A 27,192-nucleotide genomic window follows, 5' to 3' on the forward strand; every position below is an offset into this window, starting at 1 on the left:
GGGACTTTGTTCTCTTGCACCGGCAGTAGGCGGTATAGCAAAAGATATGGGAAAAAAAGTGGAGTGAATGCAGTCTCCACCGAGGCTGGCGGACAAAATCGAGCCGGCAGCCAGTGTGATGCTGCTGCTGCTGCAACAACACCTCTGGAGGCGACGCAGGAGATGCGGTGCAGCAGGCGCTGAATAGGGAAGGAGGGGTAGCATATAGGAGGAGAAGACCAGACACACTACTATAACACTGCTTAATGGGGTCCGCTGATTGAAAGAGAGAGAGACAGGGAGAGAGAGAGAGAGAGAGAGAGACATAGAGTAGAGCCCATGGTGGAGAAGCCAAACAGATGAAGGAGGGGAGAAAACCAACAAGATCGCGGATTAGGTGATTGAACCCGTGATTGTCCAGCTTCAACATCGCAGACGGAGACCCCCAGCTTCCAGTCGCTGTTTGAGGAGGGGAAATAAACAAACAGTAAACCTTGTTGGAGATTAATCTGCATTCAGGTAGCTTCCCTTTTTCCATCCATTTTTTTTAATCATTAGACACATCGTGGCAAATAATACTACAAATGAGATTTAATTTAATATTTTTGTTGATGGGGATAGTAAAAATAAGGTGATGGTGAAGAAGAAGAAAGGGGAAGGGGGCTGGCCTACATGAATCGTAATGCGCTGGATTCAAACGCAGTAGAAGCTTTACTCAAAGGGGATCATGCTGCAGACCATAATTTCTCTGTTTGTACGTCTTTTTATATGAAATCTCAGCGCTTGTAACGTTTGTGGGGATTAAGAGGTAAATGTTGTGGATGGTATAGAGTTGCAGATTGCAGCCTCATTGAGCAGATATTGTCCCGCTGCTTAATTTAGTGATTTCTGTAACGGTCTGCCTCAGTATGCAGAGTTTCTTTGTGTGAGCTGGGGTCCCTACACTTTTGGACCATAGGTATAACGACATGTCTTTATTGCAGTGGCTTTGGTATTTTGTGATGTATATTTCTTCTCTTTTTTCTTTTTTTTTATGTGTGTGGATTGGTGTTACAGCTCTAAACAACAAAGTGAGCAGACTTTTAGTCATGGTAAAACTCGCCCTGTCCCTCCTGCTCCTGTGTGGATGCCAAAATAGGTAAACAAATGATTTACCACATATGAAACAACTGCTGCCAGTATTTTGACATGTAGTAGTTTATAATGTCATATGTATTCTTAAAAATAAAGCTACTTAAACTACATCACTTTCATTTACAGCCAGCTGTAATGTCACACCTTTCTACTTGTCTTTGCAATTTAGTAAATGAAATTTTTGTATATTCTTTTTTTTTATATATATAATCTAGAGAATCCTGCCAGCTCTGCTCGCCTCTCTTTGATTGATCGCATATCTGAGCTGCACTCTGCTACAGCACTGCTTAAGTGGCTGTCCTACACTTAAGAAAAGCAAAAACGATCTTTGGCAATGCTGTCAGTAGGAAGAGTGCACTCTCATTTGAGTAGGCAAACAGCTTATAGATTATGTGTTCAAATCCAACTTGTAACCTTTGTGTGTGTCTCTTTCTTTGTTAATTCTGGTGCACGAACACAGTGTTCTCTGTTAAGAAAGAATAGGGTGTAATTTCCCTTATTCTCTGGGCACAAAGAATGTACTCATTGCCAAGCTATAATGCATTGCTTCTTGCCATATTTAAAAGGGGAACTCATTTGTTTATATTTGGATCATATGTCAAGTCTTAATTATCTCTACTGGTAGTTGTAAGGAGCACTTATGTTCAATAATTAATCACAACAAGCCTGTCCTTGATGTGGCAAGCTAATTAATCACAATAACCATGTCATGTTTGACGTCCTGAAGTTAAACTAATACCAAATTGTTGGTCATTTTTACTTCCTCCTCTCCTAGTCTTTGCCTATCCTCCTCAGAGACTCAGAAGGAGACGAGCGGCAACGACAACAGCACAGTTTTCACCAGGATCCTGGATGGGCTCCTAGATGGTTATGACAACAGGCTCCGGCCAGGGCTTGGAGGTTTGCTGGGGACAAATTACATTCTTTAATATCTCACTTAAGCATTGCAAATGCAACATTCAGAGCCTTCTTTTTTCAAAACGAGACTGTAGTGTTGCAGTCCACTTTTATAATGTCACATTAGAGCCTCCCAGCAGGTTAGCCTAACCCACTAACCTGAGCTCTATTATGAGAGGGCCTTCCCCACGCTGTGATTTCATGCACCGATTCATAGGGAAATGCTTGGAAACTGGCAGATAAAAAGGTAGAAACGGTGCAAACAGATGTGGAATTTGCTACCTTATCAGCTAAGTTGAACTCGCACACTAGTCATTGTCAGATTCTGTGTTTCCCCTGAAGGATCACAAATATATTCACTCCTTTCTTGTACATCATCATGGAGGAGTGAAAGTGAATTAATCAAGCCAATTCAGCCAATACAGCCTGAATTTAGTGTGCTGTTGTGTTTTATTCACACTACTCACCCTGGCAACAGTAGACAACCTTGAGAGCTGACAAACTGCCTTCAAAGATGGAGATTTTTTTTCCTAAGGGGCTATTGAAATTAAAGCTTTTCTTTCTGCATTTTTCCCATCCCTGACTCCTTCTCTCCCTCTAATTGTGTGGCATTTATTCCGCTGATTTCCAATCATCTACTTAATTTCATTCTCATGACATACAGTACCCTCGTTTTACTTTGTTCTCCATATACATACAGTAATTCTTCCATGATAGTTCGAAACCAGTCTTTTTAATGCTGAATGCCTGATGTGTCATGGCAATAGCCTGCTCTCACATCCTGGTAACGGTTGCTACCCTTGACAAGAGAGCCTATAAATACATACCAGAAAAACATTCAGGCCTTCATTCAGGATTCAACAAGCTGCTCTTCACAGCACGACCAATCCCAGCTCTCCCATACCAAATTTATATGCATAAAGGAGATTTTGCTGGCTTTGTTGTTACAAATGACAGAAACAAGGTGCTACCTTTTCACATCATCTGCATGATAGCATGCATCATGATCGAAATTAATGGAGTTGCACGAAATACTGAGAGAGCACAGGTTTATTCAGCTGAAGTCACGATGTGGGATTTAAATGGTAGTGTTGATGCTGAACACTGGTTTTATTGATTAAAATATGATTAATAACTTTTTCATTTTGATTTTTACCAATATATTATTCAGAATGTAGTACTTATGGAAGGCATACAAGACAAGTTATTTATTGAAGGAAAACAATTCTGCAACTATTAATATAGCCATAGAACTCTAGCTTTATATATAGCAGCAGGACATTGAAGATGTCACCTTGGGTCATGGGAAATTGTTGGAAACATTTGGTAGTATTTTATGACATTTTGTAAACAAATGATTCATTTATTCGTCAAGAAAGTAGTTAGTGAATTCGTGAGAAAAACAGGTGTTTCAGCTGTTAAAACACAAAATATTCTTGGTCATGGTTCATTTTATGTCGGTGTGTCAGGAACTTGTGGGTGGGTAGTATTTACACGTTACAACACTCAATATTCATATATTGGTCCAAAATATTGCCTATGTTTGACCTCCCCTTAACTCATCCATTCTCCACTGTGCTCTCTCAACAGAGAACGTCACAGAGATCAAAACGAATATTTTTGTCACGAGCTTTGGCCCGGTGTCTGACACAGAGATGGTAAGTTCATCTGCAGCAAGCACCATAGATAAATGGGAACATATTGGTTAAGATGGACAAACACACATACGCATCTCCAAAGCCCATCTAGGCTAGTGTCAGTATTTTCATATCAACACATACTGTAACTCTGCAATCCATACTTTGGGAGCATGTCCTAGTTGTGTCTTTTAGGGCTGTCTTTTTGGATAACTGTAAATTAAATTAACATGGGTGACTTAAACTTTTAGATTTAATGCAATGTGGCGGGAGCGTTCCACATTGTTCCAAATGACTAATCTTTTTATTAATACATTCTCTTATGAAGTATATGGTTCCACCTGGATAGAAAAATGAATTATATCTCCTCTTTTATTATAACTTCCATCACACCCTGCCTTATTTTTGGCTCACTTTGACACAAGAGTGATCAAACTTGTCGCTCTCCTATAAATTACTTAAGAAGGTATTGACATAGAAGCATGATTCATTATTGAAATGTGGCTAAAGTGTTAAATGGACCTGCAGTCCATATAAGTTTATATGTTAGTGTGCTAACAGTCTCATTATTCTGTGTGATGGAGGATTGTGTTTGTTTCCTGTTCATTTGTTTTTTCCAGTTTGAAGCGAGTTGATATTTCACACATGAGCAAATTTATGATGGATTTCTTCATTGCAGTGTTTTATCACCATAGCCATAAAATCTTAGTGGATTTATGAAGACATAAAAGGGGAGCTGCTGTAACAGTAAGCACATTGTTTGAGCACTTTCAGCTTATTGGCAATCAAGTTAAATTAGCTAATCTTTTACAGTCTCTTTTTATCAGAACTCTCTTAAAATTTAACAAAAAATGCCAAACATTGTCATTATTAGAGAAGACGTTTAAAAAAAACAAATCTTATGAGTTTAAATGTGAAAATGATACTCAAAGAAAAATAAACTGAGAGTGTGTATAAGTTTATGTTCTTTTTGTGCGTAAATGAAGACCATAAAACAACCCCAAATGCTGTTAAAGTGCATGGAGGTGGGAAAGCAAACTGAAAGGAACAACACATGAAGATTGTTTTAGCCTGTACCTCTCATCAGAGACCCTGATGCTGAAGATGAAAGAGCTTCACCTGGCTGATGAAGGCTGTAGGCCGAAGTGATATTCTAATGTTTCAGCAACTCTTACAATGAAATTAACATACTAGCCAGAGGAAGATAATTTGCTTCAGCATCTTTTGGTATGAACTTGATCACAGAGCAGAGGGATTGGTGAACATGAGATCAGATTTAAGATAACTGACATACGGTAGTTTCTGGGTCCAAAGGAGTTGTCTTTTACTACTTCCTTGCACTAAATGTGGAAAGTTTAAGTCTGTCTTTTGCTTTTTGTCTCAGGAATACACTATAGATGTCTTCTTCCGCCAAAGCTGGAAGGATGAGCGTCTGTGCTTCAAAGGGCCCATGGAAATGTTGCCATTAAATAACCTGCTGGCCAGCAACATCTGGACTCCTGATACCTTCTTCCTTAATGGCAAGAAGTCTATTGCACATAACATGACCACACCCAACAAGTTGCTGAGGCTGAAGGATGACGGCACTTTGCTTTACACTATGAGGTATGTTATAACACAGATGGTGTTTATTCTATGGGGGACATAAACACAGGCTGATTCTTTTACACTGAATAATGAACCTTGGTGGTATGGTTGGCTTCCAAGGAACCTATATTAAAAACCACCACATCATATAGGTAGTTGTAGTAAAGTACATTTAGGCTCGACATTTCTTTGCCAATATTGAGTTCTTCATTCTTAAAGGAAGCCTTCACTGATATTGAACTTGGTTCTTTTTGTTCAAGTTTGAGTAGTACATGTAAATGAATGCCATTAAAGTTCCCTTTGACTTCCCTACATTAGAATATCTCTGTACTTCTAGCTTAAAATGCCTCCAGATGAAATCACTTGGAGGAACCTTTAGTTCAGATTATATCATCTTGTTGCTCACATTATGAGGGTTGTAATCACGGTCTACCTGCTTTTCCAGAGCTACTCCAGATGTTATTCTTATTATTGTCATCTGGAGGTCTTTTTCAGCTAGAAGCAGAGACTTATTTTAATATAGGGAAGTCAGGAGTAAGTCTAAAAGCATTTATGTATATTTACTTCCTAAATTAAAGCTGGCGGCGGCAGTGTCTCAGTCTCAGGTAAAGTGTCCGCCTACTAACCTTGGGGTCGGAAGTTCTTGCCCTGCTTTTTCCGACCACATGTCAAAGCGTCCCTGGGCAAGACACTGAACCCCCAACAGCTCATCCACATCCCCAGCTGTACAGTGCTGGTCCCAAGCTTGGTAGAAATTGGGGAGGATTAAGTCAGGAAGGGTATCTGGCGTAAAAACTGTTCCAAATCAGCATGCAGAAAAATGTGGTGACCCTGAACTCGAAAGGACAAAAAAAAAAACCCCACCCTAAACTAAAGCCATAGCAAGCCAGTTGAAAATTGGTGAAGTTGCCCTTTAAGTTATCTGAACACACTTCCTATTTATTTCCCCTGCAAATAGTTTGCAAAGTAAAGTTAAAAGGGTTAACATAATACAAAAAAACCCACTTTGAACTCACTCAAAAATAGTGGGAGAAACCTTCAAATTGTGAATCAAACAGTGGGAGAATATTGACATCTAGTGGACAGTCATAAACATTTGTTTTGCTCTAGAATAAAAATCAATTTTAGATTAAGAGCAATTCAAGCAGTGAAATCCATTTTTTCATTTCTTTAAATTGTTGCCATTTCTTCAGATTAATATTATTATATTTCATTTTGTGAAAAGCAGCAAAGGGACATCATCCATAATAAAAAGCGGCCTCATTGAAAACTATACTTTTGGCAGTAATGTAGCAGCAAATTTTAAAAATGAGGGAGACAGAAATAGGCAATGAACTCTAGATGGTGATCACTACAAGCTACATCACCGGTAAAATTATCATTCAAGGGCAGAATAAATAAGAATTAAAAATTACATTTCTTTGAATGTGAGTAGAAGCACCAGGAATCACTGTAACCTCGGACCAGAGAATTAGAATAATTCTATGCTTATCCTCGTGTGTTACTGTAGCTGCAAGGCTTACGAGTGACTATTACAGATGATAGCACTCGATCTGATACCAGTGTTGCCAACAGGGTAATTAATGATGGATGGAGGGCAGATTAACCAAATGCAGCCATCCTGATATGTATGCACATCCAGATCTTAGTCTTTATTGTCACTGAACACACTCTGCAGGCATATGTGTGTATGTATATATGTGTGTGTGTTTGAAAAAGAGAGGTTATGTTTCCGTAATCTAAAAATAGCATCCGCTTCCCTGCCACAGTAGACATGAAGCAGTAGGTTGCTTTTGATTGTCTGATTGTTACAGTACTGTCCTTGTCATTAACAGCTTAACCACAGGGAGCAAACACCCTGACACACACATACACATCTGGGTACCTGCATGTTACATCTAATATCCAACTTCTGTTTCTCATACTCATTTTTGCTTTGTAATAGTTATTCTATATACTTAACATTTTATTGTTATGTAAAGAAATATGTACGTGACTGATTCAATTTTTTTGTATCTATTTATATTATAATACACAATGATATTAGCATGGGGTTGGAGGGGGTATGGCTCTTTAAAAAGTCACTAAAACTACAAATTGTCCTGCACTGTAAAAGGCATAAATAGTTACCTGAAATTTGTTTTTTTTTAGCACATGAGTATAATCACTTCTGACATTCCACCACTTGTACTTCACAAATAAAACAGAGGCTTTACACATACGCAATACAAATGGGATGCAAAAACATTTTTCTTCCAGTGCCCATAAACTGTGCAGCGTGCAATATATAATACATAAAAAACATTCAACACATTCATACAGTACACATCAGTAAACAGACATACTGGTTTAAGAAATATTTCAGTGTAAATTACAGTACATCTACTATCACACCCATTTGTACATAATTTGTGAGTGGCAGTAAAGTGCCTTTTCTCTCTACTAACTAAATGGGATTGCAGATTTCAGCGTCATTTGAAAGTCATTACTGTGAATAGGAAGAGTAGTTTGTTTTATAGAGCAAATATGCATTTGTCTCTATGGCTAATTCAAATGCACTAGGCAGTCTCTGCATATAGATTTCATGTTTTCTGATTAAAGCCCAATATTAGATAGGTTGCTTATACAGCTTTATCAGCTGGTCTGAATCTGGAGTGAGTGCATTACTCATTATCATTAATTACACTTGAGTAGCATTATCATTCATGTTCATAGTATTACCTTTAGACTAGTGGCCTGAGATGGCACCATACTGGAAAGTATAACAGGGTATCTGCAAGTCTTGAAAAGTTTAAAAAGTAGTGAATACATTTGCATGAGTAATGTTTTGCTCTTGGTGTAGACAGTAACATTAACAATAAAATGTAACTAACTGCCGACCTCATCAACTCATAATAGAAAAATGTTGACTTGCAAAAAACTTTTATTATATTCTATTCAACATTTGATAACTAATTAGGATAATTGGCAACAGGTCAGTAACATGACTGGGTATAAAATGAGCGTTTCAGAGAGGCAGTCTCAAATATATAGGCTGGCAGAGGTTCAACAATCTGCGACAAACTGCACCAAACAATTGTGGAACGATTTCAGATAAATGTTCCTCAACTTAAAATTGCAAAGACTTTGAAGATCCCACCATCTAAAGTACATAATATCATCAAGAGATTTGGAGAATCAGAAGGAATCTCTGTGAGCAAGGGACAAGGCCGAAAATCAAAACTGACTGTATGATCTTTGGGCCCTCAGGTGGCACTGCATTTAAAAACAGGCATGATTCTCTACTGGACATTACTGCATGGTCTCAGGAACACTTCCAGAAATCTCTGTCTGTCAACATGGTTCGCTGTGGAATCCACAAATCTAAGTTCAAGCTTTATCATACAAAGAAGAAGCCACATGTGAACACAATCCAGAAAACACCACCCTGTTCTCTGAGCCAAAGCTCATGTAAAATGGTCTTAGGCAAAATAGAAAACTTCTCTATGGTCAGATGAATCAAAATTTGAAATTATTTGTGGAACCCATGGACGCCTTGTCCTGTGGACTAAAGAGAAGACGGACCATAAAGCTTGTTATCACCGTACAGTTCAAAAGCCTGCATCTCTGATGGTATGGAGGTGCATTAGGGCATATAGTGTGGGCAGCTTACACATCTGGAAAAGCTCCATCAATGCTGAAAAAGTACATAGAGGTTTTAGAGCAACATGTGCTCCCATCCAGACAATGTCTCTTTCAGTGAAGGTCTTGCACATTTCAGCAAGACAATGCTAAACCCCATACTGCATCCATCACAAGTGCATGACTTTGCAGGAGAAGAGTCCAGTTGCTGAACTGTCCTGCTTGCAGTCCAGATCTTTCACCAATAGAAACATTTGACACATCATAAAACAGAAATTCAGTAGAAAAAGACCAGGACTGTTGAGCAGCTAGAATCTTCCATCGGACAAGAATTGGACAACATTCCTTTCCTAAAACTCCAGCTAAAACTGGCCTCCTCACTTCCGAGATGTTTACCGACAGTTGTTAAAAGAAGAGTGGATGCTACATATTGGTAAACATCCCCCTGTTCATCAACTTTTTTGAGAGGTGTTGCTGCCATCAAATTCAAAGTGAGCAAATAGTTTTCCATGAAATTTAAAATGTCTCTGTTTCAACATTTGATATGTTGTTTATCTTCTATTGTGAAAAAAATATTTGTTGATGAGATTTCCAAATCATTGCATTCTGTTTTTATTTACATTTTACACATCTTCCCAACTTTTTTGGAATTGGGGTTGTAGTAAACACTGAATAAACCATGTACAGTCTCATAACAGATTTTGATTTACCCTTACGTCTAACATTTCTTTTTATTTTTCGTATTTTACACCTTGGATACATTACATAACCTCACATCCAACCAGACCCACTGTATATAATACCAGTTCAAATAATGTCCTTGTTAAGTGTAAAACAACTGATGGTGTGACATAGTGGATCAGTGGTTCTTCAGCACAAAGCTCCTCTACTCCAAACTCAACCATTTCGGTTTTGTCTCAACTTTTCTGCAAGGTCAAGTGTATTGGAAACTTTAGATTTCCCAAAGGTGTGACAGGCTCTTTCTTGGAAGATATTCAAGTTATTTGCTGCTTTTCACTTAGATTATCTTGCCTATACACAGAATCATGGACCCAATTTTAATGTTATTGTATCCAAGTACTTTAACTCTGCAATGGGATACATAGATTTTTCTATTAAAGGGACTGGTTTCTGGTCTAAATGAGAGTACAGTCAAATTAAAAGTAGCTATCTTTACCAGCATCCTTCATAATGGAGGCCAAATGAATAATTAGATCATGGTATAATAGCCAACAGCCATGTTCTCATTTATTTATCCCAAAGACACTCTTTCCTCTCCTCCATACAAAATCATCTTCATCTGTTCATCTGTTTTCGACACAGTAATTGGATAATCCTGCACTGGTGTGGAAAGCAAGCTGAGCTCCAAAACAGTCATCTCTGTAGGGAGGTGGCCTCTTATCCCACTTTGTTATGCTTCATTCACCTTAATGATATAATTGGGAAACCTCCTCCAGTAGGTATACACTATATGCAAGAGGTTTCGGAGCACCAAGAAAACAATGCACTGGTTTCAGATCATCAAGTTGATTCCACATTATTATATCATTGGATTACTTGTCATTATGCCATGAGCAAGAATACCCAGAGGCACTTGATACAATCTAGGGCAGATGACAAAAAAATATATAATTATGATGTGTGTTTGCTTGATTCATATGCCTGATCTACTTAATTGTGCATTCCTTTTAGGAAACTAAGTGGAGAACATTAAGACAGCTAAATTTACTAAGATTTATACTATGTTTGTTGAATGAATGAACAGAAAATTGAAACATTAAATGTGAAAAAAGTTATGGCCCCGTATATGAATAATGAGTCTGTGTAAAGATATTGATAAGATTACATCATCAGTCCTGGTTACTGTACTCTCAATGTGATAAAATAACTGGTGAGTCTGTGGTTAAAGTTCATGTAGAAAGCTGATATGTGGAGGATTGTGGGAAGTAAAGTCCATGGGATTCCCCTTAAGCTCTTGACAACTCAGATGCAGTTAATTGGAAGATAGAGGTTTGTGGTAATGATGAATAAGCTTGAACCAAGGGTTATTAGGAAATGCACTTACTTTGATGGTTACACAAACAACACAGAAATGCTGTCACCACCAGGTGGTAGTATTGCGACTTCAATATCTGTGTTGCAGCGAGATTAACATGCTGAACTGGCAAGTGATATGTATGAATTTATTCCACTGTTTTTTGTTTTGATAGAGAAAAACATCAAGGTCCACTCTCTAATAAAGCACCATTTTAAGGGGTTTATAAGCTTATGGCTGTATCAATGGTTCATAAATAATTTGCTATGTCTTATACTTAAATTAAAAAACTCAGAGTAGAGGTGGATTTTCCACTTTGTGACAACCAAAGCATTGTCTTTTATTAATGTTATATTAATACTAATATTTTAACTGATCTAAAAAGCATTAGTAAATTAATTTACCATCAAGCCATACTTGATGTCTTTTCAAAAACACAATCAACATAATCTCACCTACTGATTGAAATCTATCTTAAAACCGTCGATAACCTAACGTACAATATATTTTAAATATGCCCCCTATGTCTCTTGTGTCTTTGATTTTTTTATTTGTTTTTAGTATCCTATAACTTCAGCTATCTAGCAATTTTAGCTGCCTGTAGGTATACAGTGCTCTAAATAAACATCTTAAGTTTAATGTTTAAAGGTTTTTTACTGTTATACAAATTTGAAACGCTGTGATGTGATGATTATTATCTGGTAAAGCAAGGCTGTGTTACATAGGTAATAGATACTGTATTCCATGTTTTGTCACAGATTGACCATATCAGCTGAATGTCCCATGCAGCTGGAGGATTTCCCCATGGACGCACATGCCTGCCCTCTTAAGTTTGGTAGCTGTGAGTGAAATCATGTCTATTTTTCCAGTTATTTTGTTGCTTCTAATATAATAATATATTGTACATTGGTAATTTTCAGAAGAAACAGAAGTTTAATCTAAATTTAGAGAACAACAGGAGATTATTTTGAGTAGTAGTGGTTAATAAATGCATTGCTTTTACAGATGTCATCATCTGGACTGCTGAGTGTGCTTCTCTTAAAATAAATGTGTGACTTCCAAGCTCACATTTAGGACAGGGCTATATAACTACAGTATGTGTGAATATTATGTGTCGTTGCAACTGTTTAGTGAAAAGCATAAATTAGATATGATTACTGCATGTTCTCCAACACTTAATTAGGTCAATAATCAGAAAGGTTTTCACCAGTGCCTTTTTAACTGGATGACTGTGTGTCCTACCAGTGAGGATATGTATGCTATAGAAACTCAAGTGGCCTTTAGTTTATTTAAATAACTATCTGGCCACATGCCACACACTAGGAGCCTCTTGGGCTAAAAGGATCAGTCCGTTATCTCTATATTTATGTGAGACACAGTCCACCCACACTACCTATGTACACACATAGGACTGCAATCCAATTAATGTGTTAGGAGCTGCCGGGCCATCCCATGGTAAACTCTAACTTAATCGCCCAGTGCAATACCCCGCAGGTGAGAAGTGTAAGTATATAATAGGAATAATGTGTTGTTGGCAACACTGGATTTTCACAATGTGACATAATGTAGAAGAACCTTTCCCTTTATTCATCTTTTATTTCAGTCTTTCATCTTTTATTTCATCTTTCCTTCCTGAAGCTCTTACACTAATAGTGACCTCTTTGTCTGAACTGACTACATCCTGAATTATGTAGCCTTTCCTAACACTGGACCCTGACTTGCATTACTACAGTATGATAGACTGGTAACACCTGCATAGCAACATGAATTTGCTTTTGTTCAGTAATCTGTGACAACACTAAACAGTATTTTCACTGTAGCCAATGTTTGCTATTGTCATCAGTGGCCTTGGGGATGAAAGTACACAGCATTCAGTGTAATGAAAAACTGGCAAAATTAATCCCCCTCTCTAGCCTTTCCTCCTTTTTCAGAATGTCATGATTTTATAATTCACTATTGCTCTAGGCACTACAGAAGCAATGAAGTTGAGAAAAAAGCATGTAATGTTTTCCGACTGGTGATCAAACCGTGTAAGAAGAATAAAAGGTTTATGCCTTTTGCCATGGAATGTAGAGAATACTCAAAACAGCAAATACTACTCTCTGTACATCCACACTATATTTTATGTTTTGTTTTTGTCTATTAACAATTTGCTAGCCTCTTTTGATAGAAATGTACTTGTTTATTCTTTTATTAATAGTTTGTCAAGTATATAACTTTTAATTGAAATACAAATTGTAATTTAAAAATGATTTAAAGTATTTTTTAATGGAAAACATTGAAATGAGTGATTAAAAAGGTAGCTTAACAACAGGTAACTGAACTTTATGTGGCTTAATGTTTTTATTTTGTTTGCAGAGGTATAATTATTGTATATGGTAAACACATGGCATTTGTGATCTGAACTGTATTGACCAAATATTTTTAACTTTTTTTAGTAAAGAGTAATTGTTTAATTCATTTTCATATTTCTGCACAGAATGAGCATAACCCCAGGTGTACCTGTTGTCCGTAGCTCCTTGCAACCACCTATTGGCAACACACTAGTGATTTATTGTGCAAACAAAGCACGAGGGCATGCACTGAACTTGGCCTAAGTAAAGGGCGACTAATCCACTATTCTGGGCTACAGTTCCAAATTTAGTTACTGGCCTTAAGCCATACAGTTCTCAATTTTAGCTACACTGAGGAGTTAGATTAATTCTCTGTTGTATTCCGTTAATGTTGAGCCCATTCATGTGTGGCAATGCTTCACATAAAAACAAACCAAATGGTTACTACAAGTGCAATACTGTCTTATTTTAGCAGGCTTGTCTATGCATTAGAAACATTAGAAAGAAGTTGAACTGAATGTAAATTTGCAAATGTTCAATGGTGAGAACAAGACTTGTTGCTGTAAAACACTGATAAACAATCACAGTCAGGAAATGTGCATTAGTAAAATGCCACAGGTTGAAACCAAATCATACAAACAGTACTGCTGCTAAAGAAACTTACTTTCTCAAAAATTACCATGTGATTGCCATAAACGACAGCTTTGTGACTAAAATAGACAAGCCATTTAAAATATTTAAAGCTGGCGTTTATGGCATGGTGGGTGTTTAGAAACTGCTTGTTCCCCAGCACATGCAGATAATGGTGTGAGGTGCATAAAACCTGTGCACCTCACACCATTATCTGCACCTTTTGAAAATGACAAAATCTAATGACTCATCTTTCAGTCAGCTTTCTCATAATCCACAATGATCCTGCTGAACACATGTAGTGAATTTTGTTATGATTAGTGTCCTTCTTGGAGAATTTATTTGTGTTCTATTCTAGATACTCTATGAATGTCAAATTACTTTTCTGACCCCATTCACCAGACTTGAACATCAGTTGAGGACAAGGACATTGATTCTTTAACAAGATCAGCACAAGATTTAGAGGTTCACAGAGATGATTTAAGTTGTTCTATAGAATGGCCTAAATTCTTGTACACAAATTTGTTTCCCACCTGCAGGTAAAATCAGCTTTTTCCATTTTTTCCTCAGCAGAACATGACAGTATTAGTCATTGGTTAAAAACTTAAAATCACCTGTGATTATGCTTTTCTTACATAACTTTCAGTGGAAGAGTTACTTAACAAACCCATTCATTTTTTAAACAATAGGTCCTTCATATCTGCCAGAAGACTAATTTCAAGCCAACTTGTGTCTGTCTTGATCAGCTGCAGGTAGCTAGCCAATTAAGCAAACATTAGCTCCACACAAAAAGCCAGTGTTTAAAGTAAGAATCTCTTTATCTCACTCAAATACCTTTATAAGGGAATATCTACATATTGGCAAGGCTGAGGAGGATTGTATAGCACTCCTCCACATTTATGTAGGTTAGGGAGCATATCTATATCTATATATATATAGATATAGATATATATAGATATAGATATATATAGATATCTATATATAGATATATCTATAGATATCTATATATAGATATATCTATAGATATCTATATATAGATATATCTATCTATCTATCTATCTATCTATCTATCTATCTATCTATCTATATATATATATATATATATATATATATATATATATATATATATATATATATATATATAGTTTTAATAAGGTACTTACATATACATATGCTTAAGCAAACTGTACAGTCACAGAGATTCTGGTCAGACAATGCTCATGTGGTCATGTCTGGAATACACCAAAATGGCAACTTGTTTTTTTATGTATTAGGATTTGTGTTTCAGGAAAACATTTTGTGCTGTGAGAGTCTCAGCCAGTACATAAAGCTACTCGATAGTGAGTAAGTGATGAGTTTGGCTGACTTGTGCACACAACGCAGGAGCAGCAAAGCATTATGTGTGAACTGTTGAAAAGTTGGCACAAATGTAATGCCTTGCCTGCCAAAGGCTTTACTGTAGCTTTTCCTCTGCATAATGAAATTCACCAATAATCTCTAATTCCAATCTAACTACCCTCCAATTAAGGTCCTGGCCTTTATCCTGACAGTGCCCAAGTTTCATTGTAAACCACGGTCCTAATGCCAAGTGAGCATCCAGAATGGAAATACTCAAGTTAAGATGTTATCTGTTGGCCAGAAATAAACAGTGGCAACCTTGTTACACAAGTCCAGGCCATGGGTTTAATTAGTGTTTATGACAGTCAGCAAAGCTAAAAGCAGTGCCTGTTATAGCAGTAGTAAGGATGTAGCTACTACTACATATGCTATAGCTCTTTTTATTTCAGCCCTCACAAGAAAGCAGATTTAAAAACCCTGTTATGTTGTTTTTGTTGATTCAATATGAATAAATTAAATAGCGTGAGTGGCTTCAGAGTTGGTATTTTTAATGTGATGCAACACATATGGTTTATCTGACTGGATCTAGTTCCTGTTAACATGGAAGCTCACCTCTTACCCCAAAATGTCTTTTAAACAAATATACACTCAAATACACACACACACATTCACAAAAAATATAAAATGCATGCAAGAAACAGCTTTAGTTATAAGCCTGCAGTCTAATCAAAGTTCTAGAATGAGACTGCATTGGCCCATAAATACATACAGAAGCCCATGGACAACTACACAAAATGTGAGAGATGACATGGTTGAAATTTAGTGTATAATATATTGTTATTAAAGCCAAACGGTTTTGGAACTTTTTTCCCATTAGGGATTTTTATATATTAACATAAACATAAAATAAAAAAAATTGCAAAGGTAGTTTTAAGCCATTTCTTTTGCTTTCTTAGATGCCTATCCAGTGTCAGAGGTGGTCTACACTTGGACACAAGGAGCTGCTAAGTCTGTGGTGGTGGCCGAGGATGGTTCCAGACTCAACCAGTACCATCTTATTGGGCAAACTGCTGGCACTGAGGACATACATACAAGCAGAGGTCTGTGTGTTTTTTTAGAATATGTCTATGGATGTACAAAAAAGAGAAACACCGAAATCCAGAAATGTAACTCGTAAGTGCAAAGAAGAAGAGGAAGTAGTGTGGTTGATAACTTTAATAACAGTATTGGAGTAGCAACAGTACTACAATTAGTAAGTGTAAGAGAAAAAGTAAGATACTGTTTTTTGTAGCAGCAATAACAGAGGTTTAATTATTACCATACAATATATTTTTGTAACTAGAAAAAAATTAAAATCTCTGCAGTTTATGTAATTACAGTATAAAATGATATTTTGATCGTGTCAGATCAGATCAGATTTAATATTTTTGTTTTCAGTGTAAAGAGGTGATATACAGTATGAACAGACAATTAAAATTACATTCCCTTGGTTACTGAGTATATATATATTAAATAGTAATCTCAAAATGAGTAAGACATTTGTGCGGTGCATAAAAAATCCTATATCCCAAATATTTACATGTTACGTAAGAACTTGGTGCAACCTCTGCCAAAACTCATTCTAAAGAATTGGGATCATGTTGCATGTTAGAACACGTTCACACTGATTGTTTGATGGACCTCGCTGATGTCATCAGATCACTTTCAGTGTGTAATCCACCAGTCACCTCACTCATCACACCTTCAGAAGCTTCAGAAGGCAAAAACAGAGTCACAACACATTCTTGTTAATTAACAAATGCATATACCTAGCTGCTGCTGTTTTATAACGGTTTGATTTTATATTATTATATTTATATTATGATGAGATGGGCATGCGAGGCAGACTGCAAATGTGGGAAACATTATCAGCAGATCAGAGTCAATGAGTTGTGGCTAGTGGAAGAGAGTAGCCTATCCCTCACACAACCAGCTGTCTAGAGGCCCGGACAGCCCTGTCAAACAACACTTATCCCTTCATGAGGCCGTGTGTGTGTGCCACCCCCCCAACACACACACACACATGGCTAGAGAGAGACCTGATACTGAGGGTTAATCCCCCCATCCAACCAACCATCAGCTTTTGCATAAGAACATGACATCACAGATCAGTCAGGGATTGGTTGGTTGAATATCCCTGAATGTTTCTGGTATGGGCTCTTGTACATTTATCTTCACGGTACAGCTATCCTCAAAATGATCGCACAGCACCTCCAAATTGAGGACTTTTGGATGGTGACTTTCTTAATTCAGGGCTATGGGTTGCATTCAGAGCTAGTATAATATAAAACTTTAAATGAGGTTTAATTAATTTAATTCTAATGTTTATGATAGTGGAAGTGGTGTGACTTTAAACTCAAAGATCCTTACAAAAATGTTAACAAATGTTAGGATGGCCTTGCTCTGACACATGGGGGGTAGTGGGGTGGGGGCGTTGAACGACATCTGCTTAATACCCTTATGTAAAAGAGAACTGTAATACACTTTCCTCCCGTTTCTAGTATAATCATTAGTAAAAGTGTGGATTTCCCCTGTTTTTTTTTTTAATTTAATTTTAGTTTTTGTGATTCTTGTACCTTTTTTGCCGTTTAAAGCAAAGGAATAAAGGGTTCATGCATAGCTGGTGGGTTGGAAAGCTGGTTGTCTAGCTTTATTGTCGGTTCATCAACCAGTTTGCTAGTTATTTGAGCATTACATAAAAGACTGACTGAAAGTCTAAAAGACTTGCTGGTACTGACATAATGCTTTCTTTTAACTGTTGATTGCTGCAGGCTGTGTTAACTCTGAATAAAATCATCAACAGGGCCACTAACCAGGAACACTGAATATATCTTCCCCATTTATATGCTAAATTTACATATTCAAAAATGACACAGGGACAAAGCAAAAGGGTTCCTTAGGGTACAAACTCTAACAATGTATAACAATTTATACTGGAATTTAAAGCTGCTTTCTGGAGTTCAGTGTTGCTCACCAAAATGCATTTGTGTCCTTAAGCTTCGATAAATGTGTTGATTGCATTTGCTTTCTCATGAACTGCTATGAGTCATACACAGACAGTCAACCATTCACTCTCAGATTCAAGGCTACAGGCAATTTCGAGTCAACAGTTAACCTAACATGCATGTGTTAGGACTGTGGAAGGAGACCAGTTAGGTAGATTCAAACCAGGGACCTTGTGCTAATATGCTAATAAAGAAAGGCCAGGTACAAACTGGTACAAATTGTCCTGCCAAAGTATAGCACATTTTCATTGTTCTATCATTTCTGGCTTCCATAGACATTCTATAAATAAAATGAACATCCTTCTCATAAGGATGAAGAGGCGAAGATCTGACTTGATCTCTCCTGGGTACTTCAAGGTCGTGCTTCCAGAGTAATTTTGTATGTATTCATTAGTCAGTTAACCATTTAAATTTACTTTGTACTTTGTTCCTGCTACCTGGTGTCCTGACTATTATACTGAAATGCAAAATATGATGCGAATTCCATTAAGTTTCAGGAATAGAGGCAGTAAATAATCACTCATTCATCTGTCTGGAAACCCTCCACATCAGTGGTAGAGACTGCTGAGGAGTTTGAAGTTAGGGATCACATTGAGTCTGTCTGGTTAATTTGCTTTTTGTATATCTTTGACTTTCCTGCTAATAACTTACAAACTAAATATGACACTTTCAGATGTGCCAGAAGAGTGGTATGCATTTTGATCTTAGAGTCCCAGATATTCACAGATGTAAAAACGGATCCTGCCTTCCTTTTTGCACCTACTATGTGTAATCAAAACCGGAAGCTATCTTTTTTTCAAACTTTAGCAACATCATATCACATTTCTTATAGTTGCACATTCCTGCAATATGACTATTACACTACAAGTAAAATGTGTTCTATATTAAATAGAATACATCTAACAAAAACCAGTCAATTTGCAGTGGTTGGTAGATTTGTCTTTATTCTGATAAAAGGCAAAAGAGAAGTGAGCTGTCAGAGTTAAGTTATTTCCTTGCTTGATTAAAAGAAGCCTGACAATTGCGTGGTGTTTATTGGGTCTAGACAGAGTAATGAATCACTTGTAAACCTGAAATTCAAAACAGCAATTAATGATTGTCAAGCCATTGTGGAGCTTTGACTCTTAGCAGTAAAAATTAGCTCTAGCTGCATGGCCTCAACAAAACCAGCTGACATCCTTGCATCCACAAATCACAATTGGATTCATAATTAGTTTAGAATCTTAAAACCCTAAAACGCCATATAGTTAAAAACTTTAGATGACTGTGCAGTTGTGTCTCTTTAATTAGGACATCTATATTTTCTTTGAAAGACTTGTCACCTTTGAGGACTACTTCTACCTTCGACAGCAATATCTTTTCTAAAATAACTCTGCAACACTAAAAGTGGCTAAGATATTCTATAGCAACAGCTCTATTTGCAGTTTGTAGGAATTAGTAGGATTTGTCAAGAAGCGTATGTTTTTGAATATTATTTTTATGTAACCCTGCATCAGGCAAGACAGACTTTAAAAGTCACAAATGGATCTTTTTTCACTCACCAGTTCACCAGCATGGCAGCATTATTCCCTGACATGAATGGAAGTTCCCCTTGGACATTGCGTAATACGAATCCTTGGGAAAAATACAGTACGATCCTCCAGAAGAACATGTTCCTCCTCATTCCTTCGCTTCCAGTCTTGTCTGGATCCATGCATCAAGAGCAGAGGCGACCCTGGGATGTCCCAGGTCAGCAGCACCTGTCTCGATGTTTCCGACAGCAGTAGAAGTTGACAGGGTAGTTGTGTGCCAAATGGCCTGGAGTCATGAGGGCATCAGAGGTCCCAAGTGATGGGATCTCAGTAAGAACTACTGGTGTTGGGAATCTCCTGATAGAGGCATCACCTTTGTGGTGTTATTGATATGTGTTGTATATAGCAGTCTTAGCCGGGAGCACCTGCCAACTGAAAGAAATTACCTCACTTTCAGGCTGTTGTCATTTGATGACCACAGTGCGTGACTGGCTTCTTCTTCCCATCACATGTTCACCAGTCCCATCAAAGAATGTTCGATCATTATTCCACAAACAGCTGACAAATGAACAAAAAAAAACCAAACATACACAAAAAGCAAAAGATAGAAAATGTCCACACCATTATCCCCCCTCCATCCCACCAGTGATTAACAACAGCGTCCCCCTCTGTGGCTGAGAGCGTTTGTTGAGGTGTGTCTATGTGCGCTGCCTGTCAGCAAGTAGAATTAATTCTTTATGTGTGTTTGAGTATGCTTAGGCGTGTGTTTCAGTGCCTGGATTGGCAGGGTGGAGTGGGCAGGGCTTAGAGCTCTGTAAGGATCCCAGGACAGGAAGCCTTGCCTCAACAACCAACAACCCCCCACTCTCCCCCTTCACTCCCTCCCTTACGCACTGATGGCAGGATGCAGATTGTAACCAGGGATTAGGGAGGTTCAAAAAGCCGATTTTGCCCGGAGAAAGCCTTGTGTATTACTGTGTGTGCGTGTGTGTGAGTGTGAGAGAGATAGAAAGAGAGAGGCAGACAGTGAAAGAGAGAGAGCTGCTTGTGTACATGTGCATCAGTATGTTGAATATAGTCACTGGATTTTTCATAGTATACCAGAGACTGCAGTCGCAAACTGCTGCTGGCAAGAATGTATTTTAAAGCCTCAATGCTATCTTTGGTTGTTTAACTTAATATTGTGTGCATTCTCCTTCTATCTCCCCTTCACTACAGGTTTTACCTTGCCAATTAACATTGTTGAATCCCACACTTAAACACAATTATGTGTTTAATACACATAATTATCTATTGCCATGTTCCTGCTATAATTAAGGCTCCTTTGTGCTCATTTATCAGTTTAATAATGAATGTGATGTTATGCTGAATTGAATATTAGCTTCTCTTTACCCTTTAAACTGTTCTACCTCCACCACTTACCATTTTTAACACCTCTGATTATTTCATTACTAAAATGGCAAGAAGGTAGAGAAGCACATCAGCTGGGGTAGAAGTAAGAGTTGTGTGTTTATGACCAGTTTTATGTCTATTTTATCCAGTAATTCATTGAAATGTTAGATTCATGGTGCTTAGGCCAACATATTCACTGGTACTACAGGGAGGTCAAATCACACATTAATAATTCTTCTATGCACAAAACATATTCACCTTACTGTGGCTCTGTTTAAGCATATCATTCCATCATTAGGAGACATTTAACCACTTGACTTGTTTATTTTACTTATTTAACAATTTATCTATTTTATATTCTTGTCTTTCCTTAGGCCAGTATACGGTGATGATGGCCCACTTCTACCTGAAGAGGAAGATTGGATATTTTGTCATCCAGACATATATGCCTTGTTTTATGACAGTAATCCTGTCTCAGGTGTCCTTTTGGCTAAATAGAGAATCAGTTCCTGCAAGGACTGTCTTTGGTGAGTGAAGCTGCTTGTTTACTTTTTTTTTCCTTTTTATTTATCTGGGTAATATTCCTGTCATGCACATTCACACCGGGGAGAATAATAACAGTAATTTACTGAGCAGCAGCACTGTTTTGGTGGGCAGTTAAGACTTATTAAAGCGCTCACTTTTGTAAAGTGAGGGAAGGCTGTTATTCATTTCCAGCTAGCTTGTAAAAACTCAATTTAAACTTGTCACCACCTTTGTTTGCACTCAGGGGTAACCACTGTGCTGACCATGACCACACTCAGCATCAGCGCCCGGAACTCACTCCCTAAAGTGGCTTATGCCACAGCCATGGACTGGTTCATTGCTGTCTGCTACGCGTTCGTCTTTTCTGCCCTCATCGAGTTCGCCACTGTGAACTACTTCACCAAGAGGAGCTGGGCCTGGGATGGCAAGAAGGCTATGGAAGCACAACACCCCAAGGTAGAATTAGTGAGCATTATGTATTTAATGTTGGGGCAGTAATGTTTATCACTAAATTTATAGCTGATAAATTACTTGATGACCGTTTTGTGAGCCACAGTATGAATACAGACAAAACACTGGTCTAAACTGAAGACAAACAGCATCACCCGAAGAGTTAGCAGACAGTTTACTCAACACAAACACTAGCTGCAGAGAGAAACAAGTAACCAGTCTCTATCAAATGGTCAGAAAAAACACCACTAGCAGCACCTCTAGCTTGAAGACAGTTTTGGTGGCTTAGCATGGAGACTGTCTCCTGTTGAAAAGTTGGATACAGCTAACCTGCCTTTGTCCATACATAACAAACTATGTCTACGAGCACTGCTAAAGCATCACTAAAGTATTTTTTTTAAACTTTGGACAGAGCAAAGGTGTGTTTCCAATCTTATGGTACATACAGTTGTGACAAAAAACAATATTAATGTTTGCAATTCCCTGCATTTCTGCCGTTTTGAAATGTGACCTGATCTTTACCAAAGTCACAAAAAGAATCTTTATTGTCATAATTTAGTACATTTTACTTGTTATAATGAAATTTATCCTCAGCATTTAACCCATTTGGGGAATTAGTGTCCAGCCACAGCCAGTACAGACTTCTGCATCCCAGCCTGATGCCGTACCTATCAAACCACCTACTACAAACCTGAAAGTTGGTAAAACATAAACAGAGGCTGCCCAAAACCTTTATGTTGTTTCCACCGTACTTCACTTTTGGGATAATGTTTTGTTCTTGCTTCTGTTTGCTGTTCTCTGTTTTCGCCATAATGTATATAGTGCTGTATGTACTTCTAAAACCATTTTACCTTAGTTTAATGGGTTCACAAGACATTTTCCCAATTTTGATTTTGAGTTGGTTTAGAATTTGTTCTTAGTTCTAAACCACATTCTCGTTTCATTGATAGAATGCTAAGTTTGCTAACATCCGATGCCTGTTGAAATTTAGTGATAACAAAGGCCAAATTAATATTTTGACCCCTGTCCATTATTTTGTTCGTTTAATGGGGGTGTTCAATAAGGACTTGAAAGATCAAAAAGCACCATTACTTTTTCTTGCGACTGTAGTTAACATCCATATAATGGCGTGGTCTCAACAGTTTTATCTAACTTTCATTTACCAAAATGTATTTTTCTGTTTTTTAAGGGGCTTCTTTAGTGCACATGTTGAGCATTTAAGTGATTTTCTCCAAGTACTAAATAAGTTCAAGTCAGTTTACGATATGTGAAGTACAGTGAAAACAGTTTATTTTTTATTTCAGACCACATAAATTGTATTACATGCTAACACTGATTAGTTTGACATGTTGGTAGCTTTAATATTTTCAGAGAAGCTCCTAAATATTTTCATGCATCTGAAACATATACCTGCATATTGTGATCATTAATTAAACTGCCAGACCATCAGTAGGAATCATGCTGTTGATTCAATGAAATCCAATTACTGTGCAGTCCACATTTTACCAAAACAATTGTTCATTCCAGGCAGAATGTAACACACCGTTAATCTAAAGGCCAAAACACTGTTAATAGCAAACTAATGGCATCTGTAGAGGACTTAAAACTAATTTGGTGCTTAATGTATCTGTAAAATCTGTCCCACTGTAGAAACGAGATCCCATGATGCTGTCGAAAAAGCCGAACAATGTTTGCTCAGCAGGTGTCAACTACACCCCCAACCTCACCAAGGACGTGTCTATCTCCACCATCTCCAACACAACATCGGTGCAGCTACGGGCCTCTGAGACCAAAATGGTGGACCCCAAGAAGACCTACAATAGCGTCAGCAAGATTGACAAGATGTCACGGATAGTGTTTCCTGTCCTTTTTGGAACCTTCAACCTTGTCTACTGGGCCACATACCTTAACAGAGAACCAGTGGTGAAAGGTGCTGTCATCTCGACGTAATCTCTCTTTTCCTTTTTTTGTCCAGAGACCTAGAGTTTGTGTAAGGGCGGACGTTTTTGACTAATTGGAGAGTAGGACAACTAAAGGAAAGGGGATATTGTCTCTGACTTAGACAAAAATAATTCAAAACAAAGATCTGCGCTTGAAGAATAAAAACAAACTATACTCAATTATCTAATTCAAGCACTTTGAATGGGTGCAAGCCTGCAACAAAATCCCTTTCCAGTTTTTCATGGCCTAAAAAAAACTGCTTGATCACACAGGAACTGCTTTTTAGACTATATTGACAAGAGTGAGTGCTTTGCTTCTGTCCCATATATCCTGCTACAGTTTGCATGAGGCTCTCCTTTAAAGGAAAGCATGGACTCTTTTTTTGTCTTGAATGACAACGATGTATGTCAATCATAGCTGAAAGTACTTCACCACTACTATGCGTGGAAGTGCTGTAAAATCAAACTATCTCAGGCAATTTTGCCTAAAGTTAAACACCCCAAATTCCTATTCTGGAGGCTAAAATGCACCGAGCTTATGCTATAACAAAAAAATTAAATAAAAAATGAATATACAGGATAACACACATTTGAAGTTGAACAATGTATTTTAAAAATGAACCTAATCCCACACTGTGTGGAAGAAGCAACTCTTGAAATTAATGCTGCATTAAGTGCATTAATAATGTAGTTTTCTGGCTCTTTTTTAAAAACCTGCTGTTCTTTCTCCTACTGCTTGTGTGTCTCTATGAACATCTTTACTTGAAGATTTAAAGCCTACTGCTGCAGGCCTGGTTTCCCAAAACCATTGGTCTTCAGTGTCAATGAACAATGACAAAATAACACCTTTATCCTGAATGTGGCAAAGAACTTAGAATATTACAAGTATTTAGAAAATTGTGGTTGCAGGGGTTTCCAAATTTCTAAATAAAAATATACTTATTCATTCATAAAAAAATTTAAAAAGTCATCATTTAGGGCAGGATGCCTATAGGAATTAGAAAGTTGTCTTTGGCCTACTTAGCTGAGGATGGTGCGTTGAGAAAAAATGTAGCACTGGATATATGTATGTTAACTAAATTTTGAGTCTAGGTCAGTCAGGTAGCAAACTAATATTCACAGTTGAGAGGCCAGTGCTTGACTGTGTCACATACAAATCAGCAGAGGGAGGCTGGGACTGTCATTCAGTGAAATGACTGGGGTTCAAGGAGCACTTCAGGTATAAATCCACGTTGCCAATGTGTCCTTTAGCAAAACATTAGCTCCAGAATCCATTTTAAAAAGATTAACTTACCAATGGTGTTGTTCTACTGATCAGACTAAATACAGCAGTTGCACAAAGCTGTCTTAGTCTTCACAGTTTTAAGGATGGAGAATTTTTGAACCAAGAACCATGTGAAACCCCTAATCTCCGTTCACTTCAGTAGCATATGTTTGCCTTATCATAGCTATATGGACATTATACAGAGGAAATACTAAGAATGCAAAATAATGCAAGAAACTTGCAATGTCATCAAATCTGACCGCAGTTTGCGATACTGCAGATTCTTAGTGCAGCAGGACTCCGTCATTTCTGCCAACTCATAAATCAGGTTTATAACAGTTTCCACGTGAAAGTGACCATATATGTATTGTATAAGTTATTGTGGTCTAGAAAAAGTTTTTGTTTTCATTACTCAACAACATGTCAACAAGCCACAAATGTTTTGCAGGTTTTTGTCATCTGGTGCCACTGGTCAGCAGCTGTCAGGGAATAACATGAATGACTGAGAGATGACTCAGAGCTGAATTATCTTGCAGGTAGTGTGGCAAATTATTTTAAAGTAGAATAGTCAGGCTTAATTTTTTTAAGCTGTCTATTAGACTAATTTAAAGGCACAATTATGACTGAAGCAAACATACTGCAAACATCTGGAAGTGAAACGGTAACATTTATTGTCATGTCTACACAAAATATTTGGTTTTAAAAGTTGCTAGAGCTACAGGTAGGTGCTGTCCTCCTTGCATTTTATTCTAGGGATTGTACAAGAGTTCGTTCAATGAACAGTTTTATTAAAGATGAAGAAAGAAAGGCTGTTCTAACCTTGCAAGTGCTTAAGTCACTAATGGGTGAGTTTATACACAGTAATTAATTTTATTTAAAATGTTTTCTTAACCATTTCTCTTTTGTGTAGCAGGGTTTTTTCCAACTAAGGAGAGCACCTCAAAATGGATGGTGCAGCTGATAAATTAGGCTAGCTTCCTCCATTTTGACTCTCTGACTTTTTGTTCCTTCAAAGCAGTGTCAACAGACAAATACATAGGGCAAAGTTCACCGTATCTGAATGCAAAAAAGTTTGCTCAGACTGATAATGGCAAAGCCACTTTTAATTTGCTTCAAATTATCACCATTTGAAATGCTGGTATGAGGATGCCTTATAGCTACAAAGGTTTGGGGAATTAAATGTCTCATATCAGAACCATGTAAATAGACCTATTATTTTCAACCTTACACAAAAAACACAATGCTGAGTGTCTCATGTTTGCATTTTAAGCCCTTAGAAGAGAAAAATGCCAAAGTCTATAACTGACTTTACATTTATTAAGAGTATGTGTTATTCTCTTTCCTTGATGTTTTTGTGAACCTATGTAAGATTCTTTTCCTCTTGTTGCTTGTAGAAGTGCTGACTGTACATCTGATCAAACTTAGCTTTTAATGTTTGAGCTGGATCTGATTTTCATGTATTTATTTCTACATTGACTTAATTAAACTGGAAGAAGTGAGCACATGTTATGGCATTATGGCTCAAGCCCACTATTGTGGGCTCAAGGACTGTCGTGAGATGTACTCAGGAACAAAATGGACCCATGCCCCCACTAAGAGAGTTGCCTCAGAGTAACTGCTTCATTACTCATGGACTAAAAATGGACTTTAAAGCTTATAGTTCACTCTGTCATCTGCTGCTGGGAATTTTGTCCCACATAACTTTTTTGGCGCTAAATGGCTTGGTGAAAACCTTGTAAATAAAGAACATCAGCTGCTACTGTAGACTTTGCTTTGTGAAATTGGGACCTTTTGTATTTTTTGAGATATATGAGTTTTAAATCCTTTCTGAGTATTTTATTGTGATTTTATTGCCATAGAGCCCTGCAGCTACTC

The 27,192-nt window shown here is 37.4% G+C and overlaps 1 protein-coding gene across 2 annotated transcripts; it reads left to right on the forward strand.

The window, feature by feature from the left end:
* On the forward strand, positions 1-27,102 carry LOC137108608 (gamma-aminobutyric acid receptor subunit alpha-5-like). 2 transcript variants are annotated; one of them, XM_067493394.1, is made up of 10 exons: positions 1-498; positions 1,036-1,117; positions 1,889-2,013; positions 3,601-3,668; positions 5,032-5,252; positions 11,649-11,731; positions 16,148-16,291; positions 21,513-21,665; positions 21,908-22,119; positions 23,764-27,102. In XM_067493394.1, the coding sequence occupies exons 2-10, from the start codon at positions 1,068-1,070 to the stop codon at positions 24,061-24,063; spliced, it is 1,356 nt and encodes a 451-aa protein (XP_067349495.1). In that variant the 5' UTR covers positions 1-498; positions 1,036-1,067; the 3' UTR covers positions 24,064-27,102. The 2 variants fall into 2 exon arrangements, with proteins under 2 accessions (XP_067349495.1, XP_067349497.1); XM_067493396.1 differs by lacking the exon at positions 16,148-16,291.
* Positions 27,103-27,192: the final 90 nt, after the last annotated feature.

Source organism: Channa argus, chromosome 23 (genome assembly GCF_033026475.1).
Source record: "Channa argus isolate prfri chromosome 23, Channa argus male v1.0, whole genome shotgun sequence".
Lineage (NCBI taxonomy): Eukaryota > Metazoa > Chordata > Actinopteri > Anabantiformes > Channidae > Channa > Channa argus.